Source organism: Odocoileus virginianus, chromosome 32 (assembly GCF_023699985.2).
Source record: "Odocoileus virginianus isolate 20LAN1187 ecotype Illinois chromosome 32, Ovbor_1.2, whole genome shotgun sequence".
Classification (NCBI taxonomy): domain Eukaryota; kingdom Metazoa; phylum Chordata; class Mammalia; order Artiodactyla; family Cervidae; genus Odocoileus; species Odocoileus virginianus.
Genome location: NC_069705.1, coordinates 10,251,806 through 10,266,725, shown reverse-complemented (window position 1 = coordinate 10,266,725; position 14,920 = coordinate 10,251,806). Strand labels below are relative to the sequence as shown.

At 36.5% G+C, this 14,920-nt stretch overlaps 1 protein-coding gene and 1 pseudogene across 3 annotated transcripts in view; both read right to left on the bottom strand.

The window, feature by feature from the left end:
* Positions 1–231: 231 nt before the first annotated feature.
* On the bottom strand, positions 232–3,026 carry LOC110126574 (vasculin-like protein 1 pseudogene; annotated as a pseudogene).
* A 2,316-nt stretch (positions 3,027–5,342) lies between these two features.
* The window catches only part of ADAM2 (ADAM metallopeptidase domain 2), a 115,267-nt gene continuing 105,689 nt past the window's right edge, over positions 5,343–14,920 (bottom strand). For all 3 annotated transcript variants that reach the window (XM_020876290.2, XM_020876291.2, XM_020876292.2), the window contains 5 exons: positions 12,394–12,471; positions 12,007–12,178; positions 7,297–7,456; positions 6,051–6,114; positions 5,343–5,662 (listed from right to left, as the gene is read on the bottom strand). In XM_020876290.2, the coding sequence (XP_020731949.2) occupies positions 6,081–6,114; positions 7,297–7,456; positions 12,007–12,178; positions 12,394–12,471 (444 nt within the window). In that variant the 3' untranslated portion in view covers positions 5,343–5,662; positions 6,051–6,080. The remainder of the gene's footprint in view (positions 5,663–6,050; positions 6,115–7,296; positions 7,457–12,006; positions 12,179–12,393; positions 12,472–14,920) is intronic.

Sequence of the window (14,920 nt, the reverse complement as noted above, 5' to 3'; positions counted from 1 at the left end):
AATGCAGACTGTAATTTTATGAGTATATTCTCCTTATTTTGTTATGAATACATTTTCTATATGTAAGCATATATTAAGCAAAAATATGTTTTCTTTCATCTTTTATTCCTTTATCATGTAACATAAGATGTATTGACTTTTATAAGTATTTAAATATTTTTAATTTTTTTATTAATGCAAAAGATTTATTCCAAGTCAGTTATTTTATGCAGCATTTTTCTCCCTCAACATACTTGTGATAACCATATCTTTTAAATCTGTAAATAACGTTATCAAAATAACCTTAATCTTTGAAACCTCACAAAAATTTATATTTTAAAATCCACCCTGAATATCAAGGCTGCAAGAATAACACATTTCCTATATCCAAATATTATGTACCCAGAAAGAAAAAAAAAAAAAAAGGGAAAAAACCACATAAGCTTGGTTAGGGCTAACATTACCTGAGTGGCCAGAAATAAAATAAAATATCCAAATTGTTAGCATTAATTTAATACAGTTATAACTTCAATAGTCACTTTGTCATTGGCAATGATGGCTTGAGCACAGGGGTGAGTGCCCCAAGGGCTGGTCGTGGAAGCTGTTGTTGTAGACCAGTGTCTCCTCTCTGCACTGCCAGCTCCCGCCTGTGCATTGCCCCATATATACTGCGTATGTATGTGTTTTAAAAATCTTTCCCACCACACAAAGTTCTATTAAGCAGATAACAGGGGAAGAACAACAACAAAAGCTAAACAAGCCAATCGCTCGCTCTCTCTTTAGGATATGATTTTTTCCCTTGTGCATGAAGTATTCAACAATGACATAAGAAAAGGAAAAGAACAATTTCTTCTGTATAAGCCCTAAGCACACAAGCTGAGTTTACTGGGTCAGATTTGACCATGAGCATTTTATACGCTACTTCCAGGCATCGTCATCAGATGTTTCACAGCTACTTGTCTGCGTATCTGAGTCCTCAAAGTCTGCTGCGTAAGTCCTTCTCCAAGGGGAGAATAGGCTGGAACTTCGACTCTGCAAGAAGCCATTCTTCCAAAGTCATTTCTTCTCAGCTGCTCTGTCTTCTTGTGGAACTCTGAGCTCATCGTCTGTGAGGGAAAAGCAGTTCTCATCATTTTCAGAAGATTCCTGCCATCCCATTGCGTTCAGTAACCTGTGCTCTGGTTCCAGAGAGTGAGAGAGAAGCTCCCCTTCCTCTTCTCCAGGGAGAGCAAGACCATGCTGATGACAGCCTTCCCCTCCATTTTCCTTTGGCTCGGGTGTGCGGTTATCCTCCGAGCCTTCTGACTTGTCACAGGCGCTGCTCTCTGAGAAGTCTCCATTCGCGCCATCCTCTGAGGCTTCCGGACTGCTCTTCCTGTCAGTGGTCGGGCGGCTCAGCTTGGTCAGACGAGAGGAGCTGATCTCAGTCGGAGCAGTGGCGCTGGCAGGGCTCTCTTTGGGAGAACTTAAAACTATATCACCGGCCAATGCTACTGGTTTGCTAACAGAGATTGGACTGCTAAAAGCAGACTCTCGGCTAGAGGAAAGGGACCCTGATTTGTGTTTCATTCTGTTAGCTTTCCACCTACTGGCCTTGGATGGAGGTGGCACAGGCTTGGGAACCAGGTTCTTATAGACACTTGGAACCATGGTGGATGATTTGCTTTCATTTACATGGCGAGATCCAGGTGAGGTGAATACAGCTGAGAAGGCAGCAGCAAGATCTCTTCTGGAAACGTTTCTGATGACTAGCATTTTGGAGGGCTGCTTGGCATGAGGTGGGTTTTTCCAGACTCCAGAAGGTGCCCCAATGGGTCTGCATGGCTGGTTCTGTTTGCCAGTTTCTGGATTCAAAGAAGGAAAGTCTTTCTCTTTAAAGTGCAATTTTCCCACCTTATTGTCTTGCTTCTTTTCCCTAATATCTGTAGGTGGCTTTTCCTGAAAGGTACAGCCTTTCTGGGAGTGGATGCTGCCATTCCAGTGTCAGTGGTTTTCTGTGCCACCCCCACTGTGCTGGCTTATGCCATCATGACCTCGTGAAGAGCCACGCCAACCAGATCAGTTCCCTGTGATTTCAGCATATGCTCCCTTAGAGACACCAGAGTTCACAGAATCACGGCGGAACACGGAGGGCTGGTGCCAAGAATCTCCTGTCGTTTGATGAGGTCTGTTGTTGAAAAAGCCATCAGAGGAATTATGTCTACTATGGCTTACTCCAAATCTACCATTTCCTTGGGGTAGGTGCTCTCTGTGTTTTTTAAAAGTCACTGTAGGTGACTTAGCTGACTATGGTGTTGAGAAATTTAGCCAAGCAGGAACAAAGTCATGCTGTGCCATTTAGGTCCAATGTCTCTTTTCAACAAGGTGAGGCATCCAACCTTGTGGCCAGGATCCCAGAATGTATAACCTCTGTGGTCCTGCTTCCTGAACCTCTTGAGTTGCCAGCTGGATTTCCATGAGGTTCTCTTGTTAAAAGGGTACTTAATTAGGCTGGCCAACAGAAAGCCTTAAGATGAAGCACAAGGAAGCCAAGCTCTGTGTGGATCAATCTCTCAGTCCCCTCAATTGCTCATCTTAAACTATCTAGTTCCTGACACGTTTCCCAAAGCAGAAGGGGGAAGGGAAAGGGGAAGGGGAACATAAAAGTATTTGTTACAGTTAAAAAATGGGGGAAAGGGGAAAGAGCTATATCAATGTTCACCTCATTCAACTTCTTTGAGTGATGGCACTATGATATTGCTTAAACCTGATAATATGTGGACATTTGCGCAGTGAATGTAATTACTGTTCATAACAAGGTCACAGCTTAGAAAGGCAGATGGATTTCTGGTCAAATAATGTCATTTGTGATAGATCAAAAATAAAACATTGAAGAGCTATAGAAGATCTTCCAGTAGTCAACTCTAGTAGCAAAACATCCACATTACAAAGCCCTTAATTTACAAATCTCATTATTCTTACACAGCTGCTAAAAATAGTCTGCAGGTATGAGTTTATATTTGTCTTATCCTTCAAAATCTAAGGACATAAGAAATCTTGTTTTAAAAAAAAACAAAAACAGACAGGAACTTGATAGGCTTTCTCCTCCTAGAATAGCAGCTTTCAAGGCAAATTTCTTGGTATAAAGCTCCCAAATGTTTCTTCTATTTCTTTGGTCTTCACTATTTATAAATGCACAGCAAAATTAAAACAAGTAGAAGGGCAGGGCTTAAGGACAGTCATGGAGAAAGTTCCAAAATGCAGTTTTCTTCTCTTCAGTTGTCTGTATTTCACTTGTTCTGCCCATTCCTGAAGACTAAATTGAGTTAATAGAGTTAATAGAAGGTAGGAATCTTATGCTTCAGTAGAGAAGTCATTTTGGATCCATTTTCATCATTCAGTTCAGTTCAGTCGCTCAGTCGTGTCTGACTCTTTGCGACCCCATGAACCACAGCACGCCAGGCCTCCCCGTCCATCACCAACTCCCAGAGTTTACTCAAACTCATGTCCATTGAGTCAGAGATGCCATCCAACCATCTCATCCTCTGTCATCCCCTTCTCCTACTGCCCTCAATCTTTCGCAGCATCAGGGTCTTTTCCAATGAGTCAGCTCTTCGCATCAGGTGGCCAAAGTATTGGAGTTTCAGCTTTAGCATCAGTCCTTCCAATGAACACCCAGGACTGATCTCCTTTAGGATGGACTGGTTGGATCTCCTTGCAGTCCAAGGAACTCTCAAGAGTCTTCTCCAACACCACAGTTCAAGAGCATCAATTCTTCGGCGCTCAGCTTTCTTTATAGTCCAACTCTCACATCCATATGTGACCACTGGAAAAACCATAGCCTTGACTAGACAGGCCTTTGTTGACATCATTATTCAATCATTTAAAAGGTTACAGGGATCTATCACTTTGGCTCCTTCCTTTTTTCACGTGTGCATGCTGTTAAGACTCCAGTCCCTGTAAATATTTTAAATTTTACCTCATAGTATTTAAGTTATAAAATATCAGAAGAGTAAACATCACTCAAGTATTTTCTCTCTTCTGGAAAGGAACTAGGACATTTTGGGTTGTATGCAGGGTAGTTATATCACTTTAGGCAGTTATGACCTTTATTTGGAGATTGAGTATGGCTGTAGGAGGATGCATATGAGTGCCAAGTTGGCAAGGGGGATGACTTGTCATGGTTAATTTTATGTGTCAACTTGGGGATGTCCAAATGCCTGATAAAACATTATTTCTGGGTGTGTCTGTGTGTTTTGGGGAGAGGTTAGTATTCAAATCATTAGACTGAGTGAAGCAGTCTACCCTCAGCAATTCTAGTAGGCACCATTCAATTTTTTGAGGGCTTGACTAGGACAAAAAGATGGAGAAAGGTCAATTTGCTCTTCGCTTGAGCTGAGACATCCTCCTTCTCCTATCTTCAGACACCCATTGGTACTCTTGGTCCTCAGGTTTTTGGACTCAGATTGAGACTTACATAATTGGACACCCATTTCTCAGGTATTGACTTGTATTGAATTACACTATCAGTTCTTTCCCAGTTCTTCCACTGGGAATCTTCCACTGCAGATGGCAGATCTTGGGACTTCCTGGGTTCCATAACCATGAGAGCCAATTCCTATAATAAATTTCCTCACCCCTCCTTCCTCTCCCACCTATCTATATAACTCCTATTGCTTCTGTTTTTCTACTCACACATTTGCATTACTATAGCTTCTTCTTGAAGCTCTCCTCCTGAAGGCAGGAGGAGAAGGGGATGACAAAGGACAAGATGGTTGGATGGCATCACCAACTCAATGGACATGAGTTTGAGCAAGCTCTGGGAGATGATGAAGGACTGGGAAGCCTGGTGTGCTGCAGTCCACAGGATTGCAAAGAGTCAGACACGACTGAGCAACTGAACAATGAACAACAAAGCTTCTTTTTGTCTGTGCATGCTAAGTCACTTAAGTCATGTCCGACTCTGTGGTCCTAAGGACTGTACCCTGCTAGGCTCCTCTGTCCATGGGGTTCTCCAGACAAGAATACTGGAGTGGGTTGCCTTGCCCTCCTTCACGGGCTTTTTCCAACCTAGGGATCGAACCTGCATCTCCTATGTCTCCTGCGTTGGCAGGCAGGTTCCCCACCACTAGCGCCACCCCTGTGATATGTTCTTCTTTCTATTTACTAATGCTTTTTTAAAGCATTATTGTTAAAGTCTATCAAACTTTCTTTTCTTTGTATAGAGTTTCACAGTATATATATCTTGTACTTTGAACCTTTATATATCTGAAATTGTCTTTTATAAGCAGCACATAGTTGAAATTTTTTTCCAGATCTTAAGGTTATTGTCTTTTGATTGGTTGTGGACCTGAGACTGTAACATCACTACATACCATTGCAACTTAAAATAAAACAGTGGTCTTTAATCACGGTGTTGCATGTCTTATATTGTAAATTTTCCTTGTCTCATGTCTACTCATTAACAGAGTTAATGCTTACTAACAGAATTAATATGAGGTAACTTTAAAAATAAGAAATATGTAACATACAAACTCATAAACATGCATTCCTTACAAATAAGTTATTTGGTATTATATAATTTATATATGAAAATTATCTTTTCTTGACAGATGACAGCCATAATGTGCAAGCTTTGAATCCCAGGTAATCAGTGCATGTTTGTTTCCTTTTCCATTTTTCCTGTTCATCAAAGATAATTACTCTGGAAGAATAAATGAAGGAGAAAACATCACCTGTATGATCAATCAAGTTAAAAATGATGATGAATTCAGCAAATGGTATGAGGTACTTATTTTGAAGTAGAGTTCTATCATGTAATCCCTTTGTAAACAGCATTTGAATACACAAATGCTAAAGAATTAAGCATTACTAGAAAAAAAAATAGCACTGCAAGAAATATTTTAAATGACAAATTTACCATGTCTATGATATAGCTGACAATATTGAAAAATATTCTTCAATTTGATTTTTATTATGTGCAGCTATATTGCTATCTTCATTTAATATGCACTTATACTATTTCTATTTATGTAATACTTTAAATTTTCTGTCTGTTTCTCCCTCTCACCCTAAAATTAGTTGATACTTACTGTGATGTCATGGACTCTTTGTTTTCCAGGCTAGTCTTTGGGCTCACTCTCACTTTCCAGTTGTCTATATATTTAAAAATAAAAATGATCATTTAAAACTGCATTTTCTTCAAAGATTGTTCTACAACACTCTATAGTAATCTAGCAGTATTGAAACAGTTTTGAATCCCTATCTGAGATTTGGGAGCAGCCACTACTTAAGAATATCTCACCACTGAGAGTATTTCTCAATGGTAAGCAAGGCTAATATGAGAAAAAGAATAGTAGTAAAAGTTTACCTGGAAATGAACTCAGATAATACTTATATATATAAAACATTATTAGCTAAATAGCTTTACATTTTTTTTTTTTGCCATTCACATTCTGCTCATTTTCCTACAATAAACTCATCCAATATAAGAAAATTCCTTTAATATGTTTAAGTATTATCTGAATTATGAGACTATTTTATGTGTCACATTATTTCAGCAATTTTACATAAACTTTTCAAAATATTTCTATGAATGTATTCTTTTAATTTATATTATCAATTTTAAATATGTTAATAAAGTTCTTTAAATGTTCTAATAAAATTCATTTCATCCTGAGTAAAATGAAGGGCATAGATATAAAACTCAAAGACAGAAATTATTTCATAGCAATTTCCATGAAAGGAAGTAAACCAATTTTAATATTTGTTTTACTCTTGAAGAATATTTTCAGATATTTATTAGGTTACTAAGTTAAAAATTTTTTTTCTGTAGTGTAGCCATGGCTATAACCTAGATTTTTCAGTTTTACTATTATATATTTTACTTTAATATATTTTTACTTATACTTTAATCTTTTCCACCTCTGGCTGCCTCTATTGAAGTTCCTTAAAGCCTAACTGCTCTCCTAAATTTCCATGCTATGTTTTAATAAAATGTGTTTGCAGAACTTTTTGAAATATATAACTATTAAAAAGTAAATAAGGATATTTCATACTTAATAGTTAAGATCAAATAATAAAAGAAATAATCATTAACCAGAAATCATTGTTACTTAACTTTACTCTTAAGAGAGTCCAAGTTGTTTTAAGATTAAAAAAAATTTTATTATTCATTATGTTTATCATTAATATATTGCATATTAAATTTACATGGAAAGATAGATATATAATCTGTATTACTACTAGTTGCATCACCATAATGTTACATATTGATAAGTTAGTATGTAGGCCAACTAATTGTAAAAGTAGTGGATCTTAAATATGAAATTCATATACTCATCGCTTGTATAATCCTCAGTTCTCCATTTTTTCCTCTGGAAATACACTTTTACCAATGTGGCAATTAGTACACAGAGGATAATGAAAAAAGGAATGAATAAGAAAAATGGCCATCTCGTAGGTTTGGAACGGTAAACATTGTCAATATAGCGTCTTTCTAGGAGAGAAAACACCAGTGATTTGAAAGTAACTACCAGGAATATAGCAAAACCATTTCTGCATTGTATTATAACTATTGGAATAAGAATTTTAAGCATTTAATAATTTTACAATTAACATTTTTATATGAAATGTGTAAGTTGACATCATAAGTGCGCAAAATTAGACTCCTCTATAATAACTCTTACTGAACAGTCCTCTACTCCTTGCTCATTTATTAAGAACCTCCTATTCCATGTGGTTCTCTTTTCAGATCTGTCTTGTAATATAGACGAAAAGAATTATAGTGATTCAATTAAGCATTGAATTTTCCCTCAGTGCTCTATTTTTGGAAGAAACACTGCAAATTCTTTTATTGCACTGATATGTATTTTCATGCTTTATCTAAGAAACTGCTATCTCAAGGTCATGAAGACATTTCCCATGTTTCTTTCAAGAACAGTGTTAGCGTCTACATTTAGACTTATCATTGATCCCATATGAATTATGAAGTAAGTTATAATTCTGGGATTCATTTGGTCTTGTGTGGATATTCAGTTGTTAAAATACAATGTTTTGAACTGACTTTCCTTCCCTTTTGAACTATTTTTATACTTTTCTTGACTACTGTAAATATATGCTAAATCTATATTAAGTTCAGTTCAGTTGCTCAGTCGTGTCTGACTCTTTGCAACCCCATGAACAGCAGCATGCCAGGCTTCCCTGTCCATCACCAACTCTCAGAGTTTACTCAAAATCATGTCCGTTGAGTTGGTGATGCCATCCAACCATCTCATCCTCGGTCATCCCCTTCTCCTCCTGCCCTCAATCTTTCCCAGCATCAGGGTCTTTTCCACAGAGTCAGTTCCTAGCATCAGGTGGCCAAAGTATTGGAACTTCAGCTTCAGCACCAGTCCTTCCAGTGAATATTCAGGACTGATTTTCTTTAGGATTGACTGGTTTGATCTCCTTGCAGTCCAAGGGACTCTCAAGAGTCTTCTCCAACGCCACAGTTCAAAGGCATCAATTCTTTCGCGATCAGCTTTCTTTATAGTCCAACTCGCACATCCATACATGACTACTAGAAACTCTAGTAAAGGCTCTTAAACTCTCCACATCCTTGCTTCTGCTCCCAAAAGTAGTATCTCACTGGATATAGGATAATATATAAAACTATATTATCCTAAGTTTGATATAAGGCAAATAGACTACATCATCCTTTGTTCTTTTTCAGAGCTCTCTGGTTATTCTAGCACTTTTGTGTGTATTTTAGAATCAACTAATAAAAATAATTGGGAAAAAATATCCAAATTGTTGATATCTAAAATATTGCGTGCTTTTATTATTGGGTATTTTGATCTATAGATTTAATTTGGTGAGAATTGACATGTTGGCAATAATAAACTTTCCCACAGATGAACATGGACTATTACTCCATTTATTTGTGTGTTTAGTATCTATCTGCATTTTTGTTTGTGTCAGTGTAAAAGCATTGCACATCTTTGGTTGAGCTTATTCCTAATATTTTATATTTTGATAGTATTGTAGATGGGACTGATTTTAAGTTGATTTTCATTTTACTGCAGCTAGTATATAGCAATACCACTGACTTTTAAACATTTTCTTTGAGCTTTCAGAGGGTTTTTATTACTTCAAAAGTGTTCTTGTAGAATCCTTAGGATTTTTGATGTAATCGATCATATTGTCTGCAGTCTAATCTCATTCTTTCTAATCTTTATGCTCCTGATTTTTTTGTTCTTTACTTATTTCACTGGCTAGGACTTAGAGTACAATACTGACATGGTGAGAGCAGACTTCATTGCCTTGCTCTCAATTTTTTGGAAAAAATATAATTATAAAATATATTATAAGATATATTAGCTAAAATTTTTTTGTTGATGCTTTTTATCATACTGATTTCATATTAAGTTTACTTCTGTTGATAGTTCATTGCCTTTTAAAAATTCATAAATAGTTGTTGAGTTTTGTCAAATGACTTTCATGCAACAAATGAGAAAATGATATACTTTAAAATATTTCTTAATTTTATGAATTGTACTGATTGATTTTCAAATGAATGTTTGCATTTATGTTAATTAAATATATTGTTCTGTAATTTTTCTTTGTTAACTTTCTTTTCTGGATTTGGCATTAGGGATATGTTTTCCTCTTCCAATGAGGTGATAGGTGTCACTTTCACCACTGTTTTTTAAAATGATATTTCTTCCTCGCAAAACCATGCCAGAATTAACCTGTGAAAACTGTATATCTTACTGCTGTTAATTTTGTTGGCTTTTAAAATCACAAACACACAGAACATGAAATTTTGGCTTCTGATTTCTTGGTTATACTCTTTATATTATACTATGATTTATAATTCTTTTTCCACATGGAATAGCCCTTCTAATGCTTTTTACAGCTGAGTAGCTTTATCAGTTTACTTTTACCCATACTCAATTAGGACTTGAAGAATGTATGTATTTTGATCATTTTCAGCCTGAGCTGATGTAATTCCTTAAAAATGTGTGGATTTCATATGTATCAAATGAAAAATACGCTCCATTAAATGAGACCACACCCACAAATCTTTCTGACGTATGTCTGTCTATCCTAGACCCTTGTGAGGCTGCCATAAAATAACTTATTGTCGCCTTATTGTTTGAGAGTTTCATAAGGCAGTCCAATACAATACTTAAAAGGGCTTTTTGTATAGATGAAGGTGTCTAAGAGGCATCACTTTAAGGTTTTTCTGAGGTCTTAACAGAGGGTTTAACATATGCTTGAAAATCTTTATCTGAGATCAAATTTTACTACTAAATATCTTAAGTTTAGTTGTTAGCCACTTCTTTAAAAATGTTTTGCTGGAAGAGTTCAGGAATAAAAATGTTTTATTTTCATGCCAAAAATTCTAACTCTTTTATGAATATAAATATACATTTTACTTGAAAATTTAATTTTTCCTTCATTATTAATTACTGTCTCCTTGCATTTTATCATAAGTAACTTCAGTTGCCCAACCTGGAAATCACTACAATCTACCTAGAAATCTTGTTGACAAGAACCATAAATTCTATTTTTCACATTACCACAGGCAGCAAGGGTGCCTCACAATTCACCCATAATAAATGCTCTCATTTCTCCAACTTCTAATAATGTGTTTTAAGCTGTCTTTGAATTGCTTACCAACAGTCCTCTTGAGACAATGTCAACATATACTGATAGTCTTCAACAGTTTCCTGTTTTGCCTTCTACGAACCATCCAATTCCAAAGCTAATGGCACACGTTTTAGACTCTTGTTATACAAATATAAACACACCATCTAGAGAGCACTTGTGCAAGAAAATACCCCCAAATTTAGGTACTTAAACAATTATTTCATTTGAATTTTGTGTGGCATGATCTTGTGCAGGGCTTAGTTGCATGGTTGTATTTTTGTGTCTCAAAGTCAGATTTCAAATACAGCCAATCATCTTCAACAGAATGAGTATTCCAATAATGAGAGTTCCAAGAATTAGTATTCTGAAAACCCCAATCAGAAGGCCAACTTGGATGCTAGGAAAGAATAGTCTCCTCTTCTCACTGGGGAAAGGGCATGTGTGTGTATGGATAGAAGCAGTTAATTACAGTGAATCTGAAGATAAGCTAACTGTTCCCACTTAAATAGAAATAGCTTGATAATAAATAAGTATAATTTTTTTTTTACTTAGTCTCTAAGAAATGGTCTTAAATACTATGTTTCAAAAGTTGGAATAAATGTGGAAATGTTAAGAGCTGTCTGGCTCAAAATCTGGAGAAACTTGCTTTGCTTTTCTGCAAATATAAGATTTTGTTTAAAGGTCCTAAGCAACACTGGATATACCGGCATGCTCTACAATCCACCTCTACTTTGAACAAAAGATTGTAGGAAATTACATTTCCTGTGCTTCTGAACCTTCTGTCTTCTGGTTAGATTTAGCTGATGGGATTCACTGGATAAAATTTGGAGAGCAGGCAGACTAAAATCCTCATGGCATTGATCCCTCTCCATCTCCAGCATCTGAAGTTATGTCTCTGCATCCTCCATACCTTCAGCTCTTGCTGGAGGGTACCCTCCACCTCTCTTCTGGGTCCTCGTATCCCCAACCATAGTCATATGTCATGCAAGATGGCTTAGATTCTGGTTCTAGTAATACCATCTCCATTTATTGTCCTTTCAGCCCTACAAAGTGGTAATGGATTCCTGCATTGCTAATCTCTGCACTGCCTCACTGTTCTCTGATTGTCTTTCCTATCTGCTCTTATGTGTTACCCTACCTCATGTTTTGTGCTTAATTCCTTCTGTATGAAAGACTAAAGTGATTTCTGTTTTCTTGCCTGGATCCCTACTGGCATATCTTATTTATAACATATATTTTGTATAACATGTTAGCCTCTGGAAGTAAAATGTAAGTTAAACAGCCATCTATGGTTTATTATTTGATGTCCAAGCAAATCTAAATATAAATTTGTAGACAAAATATTGACCTTGTTAAGTTTAATACATTAAAATGTTATCTTAATTATAATTTCAATTTGTTATCAATACTTACCGGGTAAGCCAGGTGCACCAGGTAAATGAGGTATACCAGTTAAACCAGGAGGTATTGAGGGCGGAAAGTTGCCACTGTCAATACTCCCACCTTCCCATCCTGGCACTGAGTGTTCACAATTTGGAGGTAAATAAGTAGGGTTACAGTGACAGTGCTTTTTATTATTACACACCTGAAACAGGAGAAATATCACTTTATAAAGTAAGTAGCTACAGTTATTTGTGTTCTTTAAAATTTTGAAATAATATGGCCAGATAAGGCTCATTTTCTTACCTGGTTTATGAATGTGTGTGTGTGTATGTGTATGTGTGTGTTTAGCTATGTGTTTGCTTTCCAAAGATCCCTCTCAATGATATATACTCTGTGTCTCATAGTACTGATACTTACACCTTGATCATGGCATTTCATTGAAGTACAGTCATATCTCAAGAATGAAGAATCTACACATGCCTTATTCTTGCAAGCCTAAAAAAGGAATGTCTTAAAGTAAGTTAATTGCACCACCATCTGTACTTGGCATCTAACTAAAAGGGTCCTGTACTGTACAGACATAACAGGTATTCATTTCATAATAAATATTAACATACTACCAATAAGTGGTTAATTCATAGTGCTACTGAGTTTCTAGCATTAGATGAGACATTATCTGAAAGTAAACAAAACAATAAAATCACCTTCTATGCTTATAGTAGGATAGGAAGTATAGACATGAAATAAAAGCAAAGGTAATATGTCAAAAATACTATAATAAAAGATTTATGAAATAATAAAAAACAAAGAATTTAATATATGAGGACAGCAAAACGTTTCTGTTGAGCCCTGATGGTGAACAGGACTCAAGCATAGAAATGAAAGGCAAAGTACTTGTAGAAAAAGAATAAACCTTCAAAATGACCCTACATCATATCTACTAAGTAACTTTTAAGAAATATTAAAGGCAGTACAGCTATTACACCAAGAGCATCCATTCAAACATTAATTAACTAAATATTTGAGTCTTACAATGCACTTTACCCTGAGAATGCAGCAGTGAATAGCAATAACAAAAAAACCTCATATTGCTCATATTGCTGTAGAAGGTAGAGACACACACACACAGACACACACACACACGAACACTCATTCACACACGTGCATACACATGCACACATGTGCACGCATGCACACACACACACAGTCTACATGTGATGTGACAGAAGCTATCATGGAGGATATGTTTGTGTCTTGTAATCTTGATCAGAAAGTTGGTCTATAACTTGTAAGCAATCAGTCACATTTAGAGATTTAACTGGAAGATGGAAAGCTGATAAAAGGGAAGTCTTGAAAAAGAGAATGCCGAAGTGAAAGAAAATACAGAGAGACAAACTAGAGCAACATTGCAGTAGTCTAGAGAAATGACAACCTAGAGTGAAACTGAGTGCTTAGTGGTGTTGATCGAAAACAGTGATTGTATTTGAGATAGAGTTAATTCACCAAGTTTAGTGATAAATTGTATACAAAGAATGAAAAGAGATAGGCAATGACACAAGGGTTTCTGGTATGTCTAACTTTCTTGGTTGTGGTACAACTGATGAGATAAGAAAGCTAAACATAAAGCCCAAAATTATAGAAATATTATTTTTTGAGACTTAATTTTACTTGTAATATCAAGTAATACTGTGCACTTGAGATAAAATGAAAATCATTTTTGCACAGAAAATGTGAGATAATATGATTTCACAAAAGTAACCCAAACCTGAAGCCAGCGATTCCCCCTGTGGTCATCAGTGGCAAAGGATGTAGGATATAAGTGATTATATGCATCATACACCAGTGCCAGAATTAAAAACAAATTTTACTAAATTCTGAAAAATTAATCTGGAGGGTGACATCAGCAAAATGGTACACTGGGCACCCCAAATGTTGTTCTCCCTTAGAGATGTTAGAGGAAGATGAAGAAGGAGGAGGAGGAGAAAGGGGAAGAAGGGGAAGAGGGGGAGGGGAAGAACTGGCTAAAGCAACACATAGGAGCTCTGGAAGTAGTCAGAGGTCTACAACAACTAAGCAAATGACTAAAAAACAAATAGCCACACCTAAACATTAGAAAACTTTGTAGCATTTTGTTCACCCTGTCCCACTACCTCTGGGGCATGGCACAGTCTAGGTTTTGGGAAGGGAGTAGCTGAGTTTCCAGAGGATATTTTATTTTTCATATTCTCATCTCTCTGTGAACTGCTTAACGACTGGTTTCTGTTCCACTTGACTCAAATCTCAGCGGGACACTGTTCAGGAAAACTAAGACTTGCAGACACGGGGGGCAGAGAATGAATGGAGACATACTGTAGACAATATAAGGCTCCAAGGTAACCGTGGTGAGACTATTTGGAAAAATAAAACATCTTAAATATCCATGTATACAGAGAATGAGAAAAGCCACAAAGACATGCATATTCACAGGAAAGATGCATATTCACAAAACCCTCAGAGACCACAAATTTTCTCCTCAGGCTACTCTCAAGGCTCAGAGCACCCAAGAAATTACAAAAGGACTACATGAGCATGGAGCCAGGCTGTAAACTTGGGGAGAAGTGGCTGTGTTTTCAGAAGTCCAATATTTAACAACAGTGACAACAAAAAAATCACATCCTATCAAAAGAGGAGAAAAAGGAGGAAAGACTATACAGTGGAGATAAGACAGTCTTACCCACAAGTGGTACTGGGGAACTGGACAGCAACGCAAAAAACAATAAGATTAAAATGTTCCCTCATAGTATTTATAAAAATAAACTCAAAATGGCTTAAAGGCTGAAATGTAAGGCCTGTAACCACAAAATTCTTAGAACATAGGCAGGATTCTCCAGGCCAGAATACTGGCGAGGGCAGCCTTTCCCTTCTCCAAGGGATCTTCCCAACACAGGGATTAAACTCAGGTCTC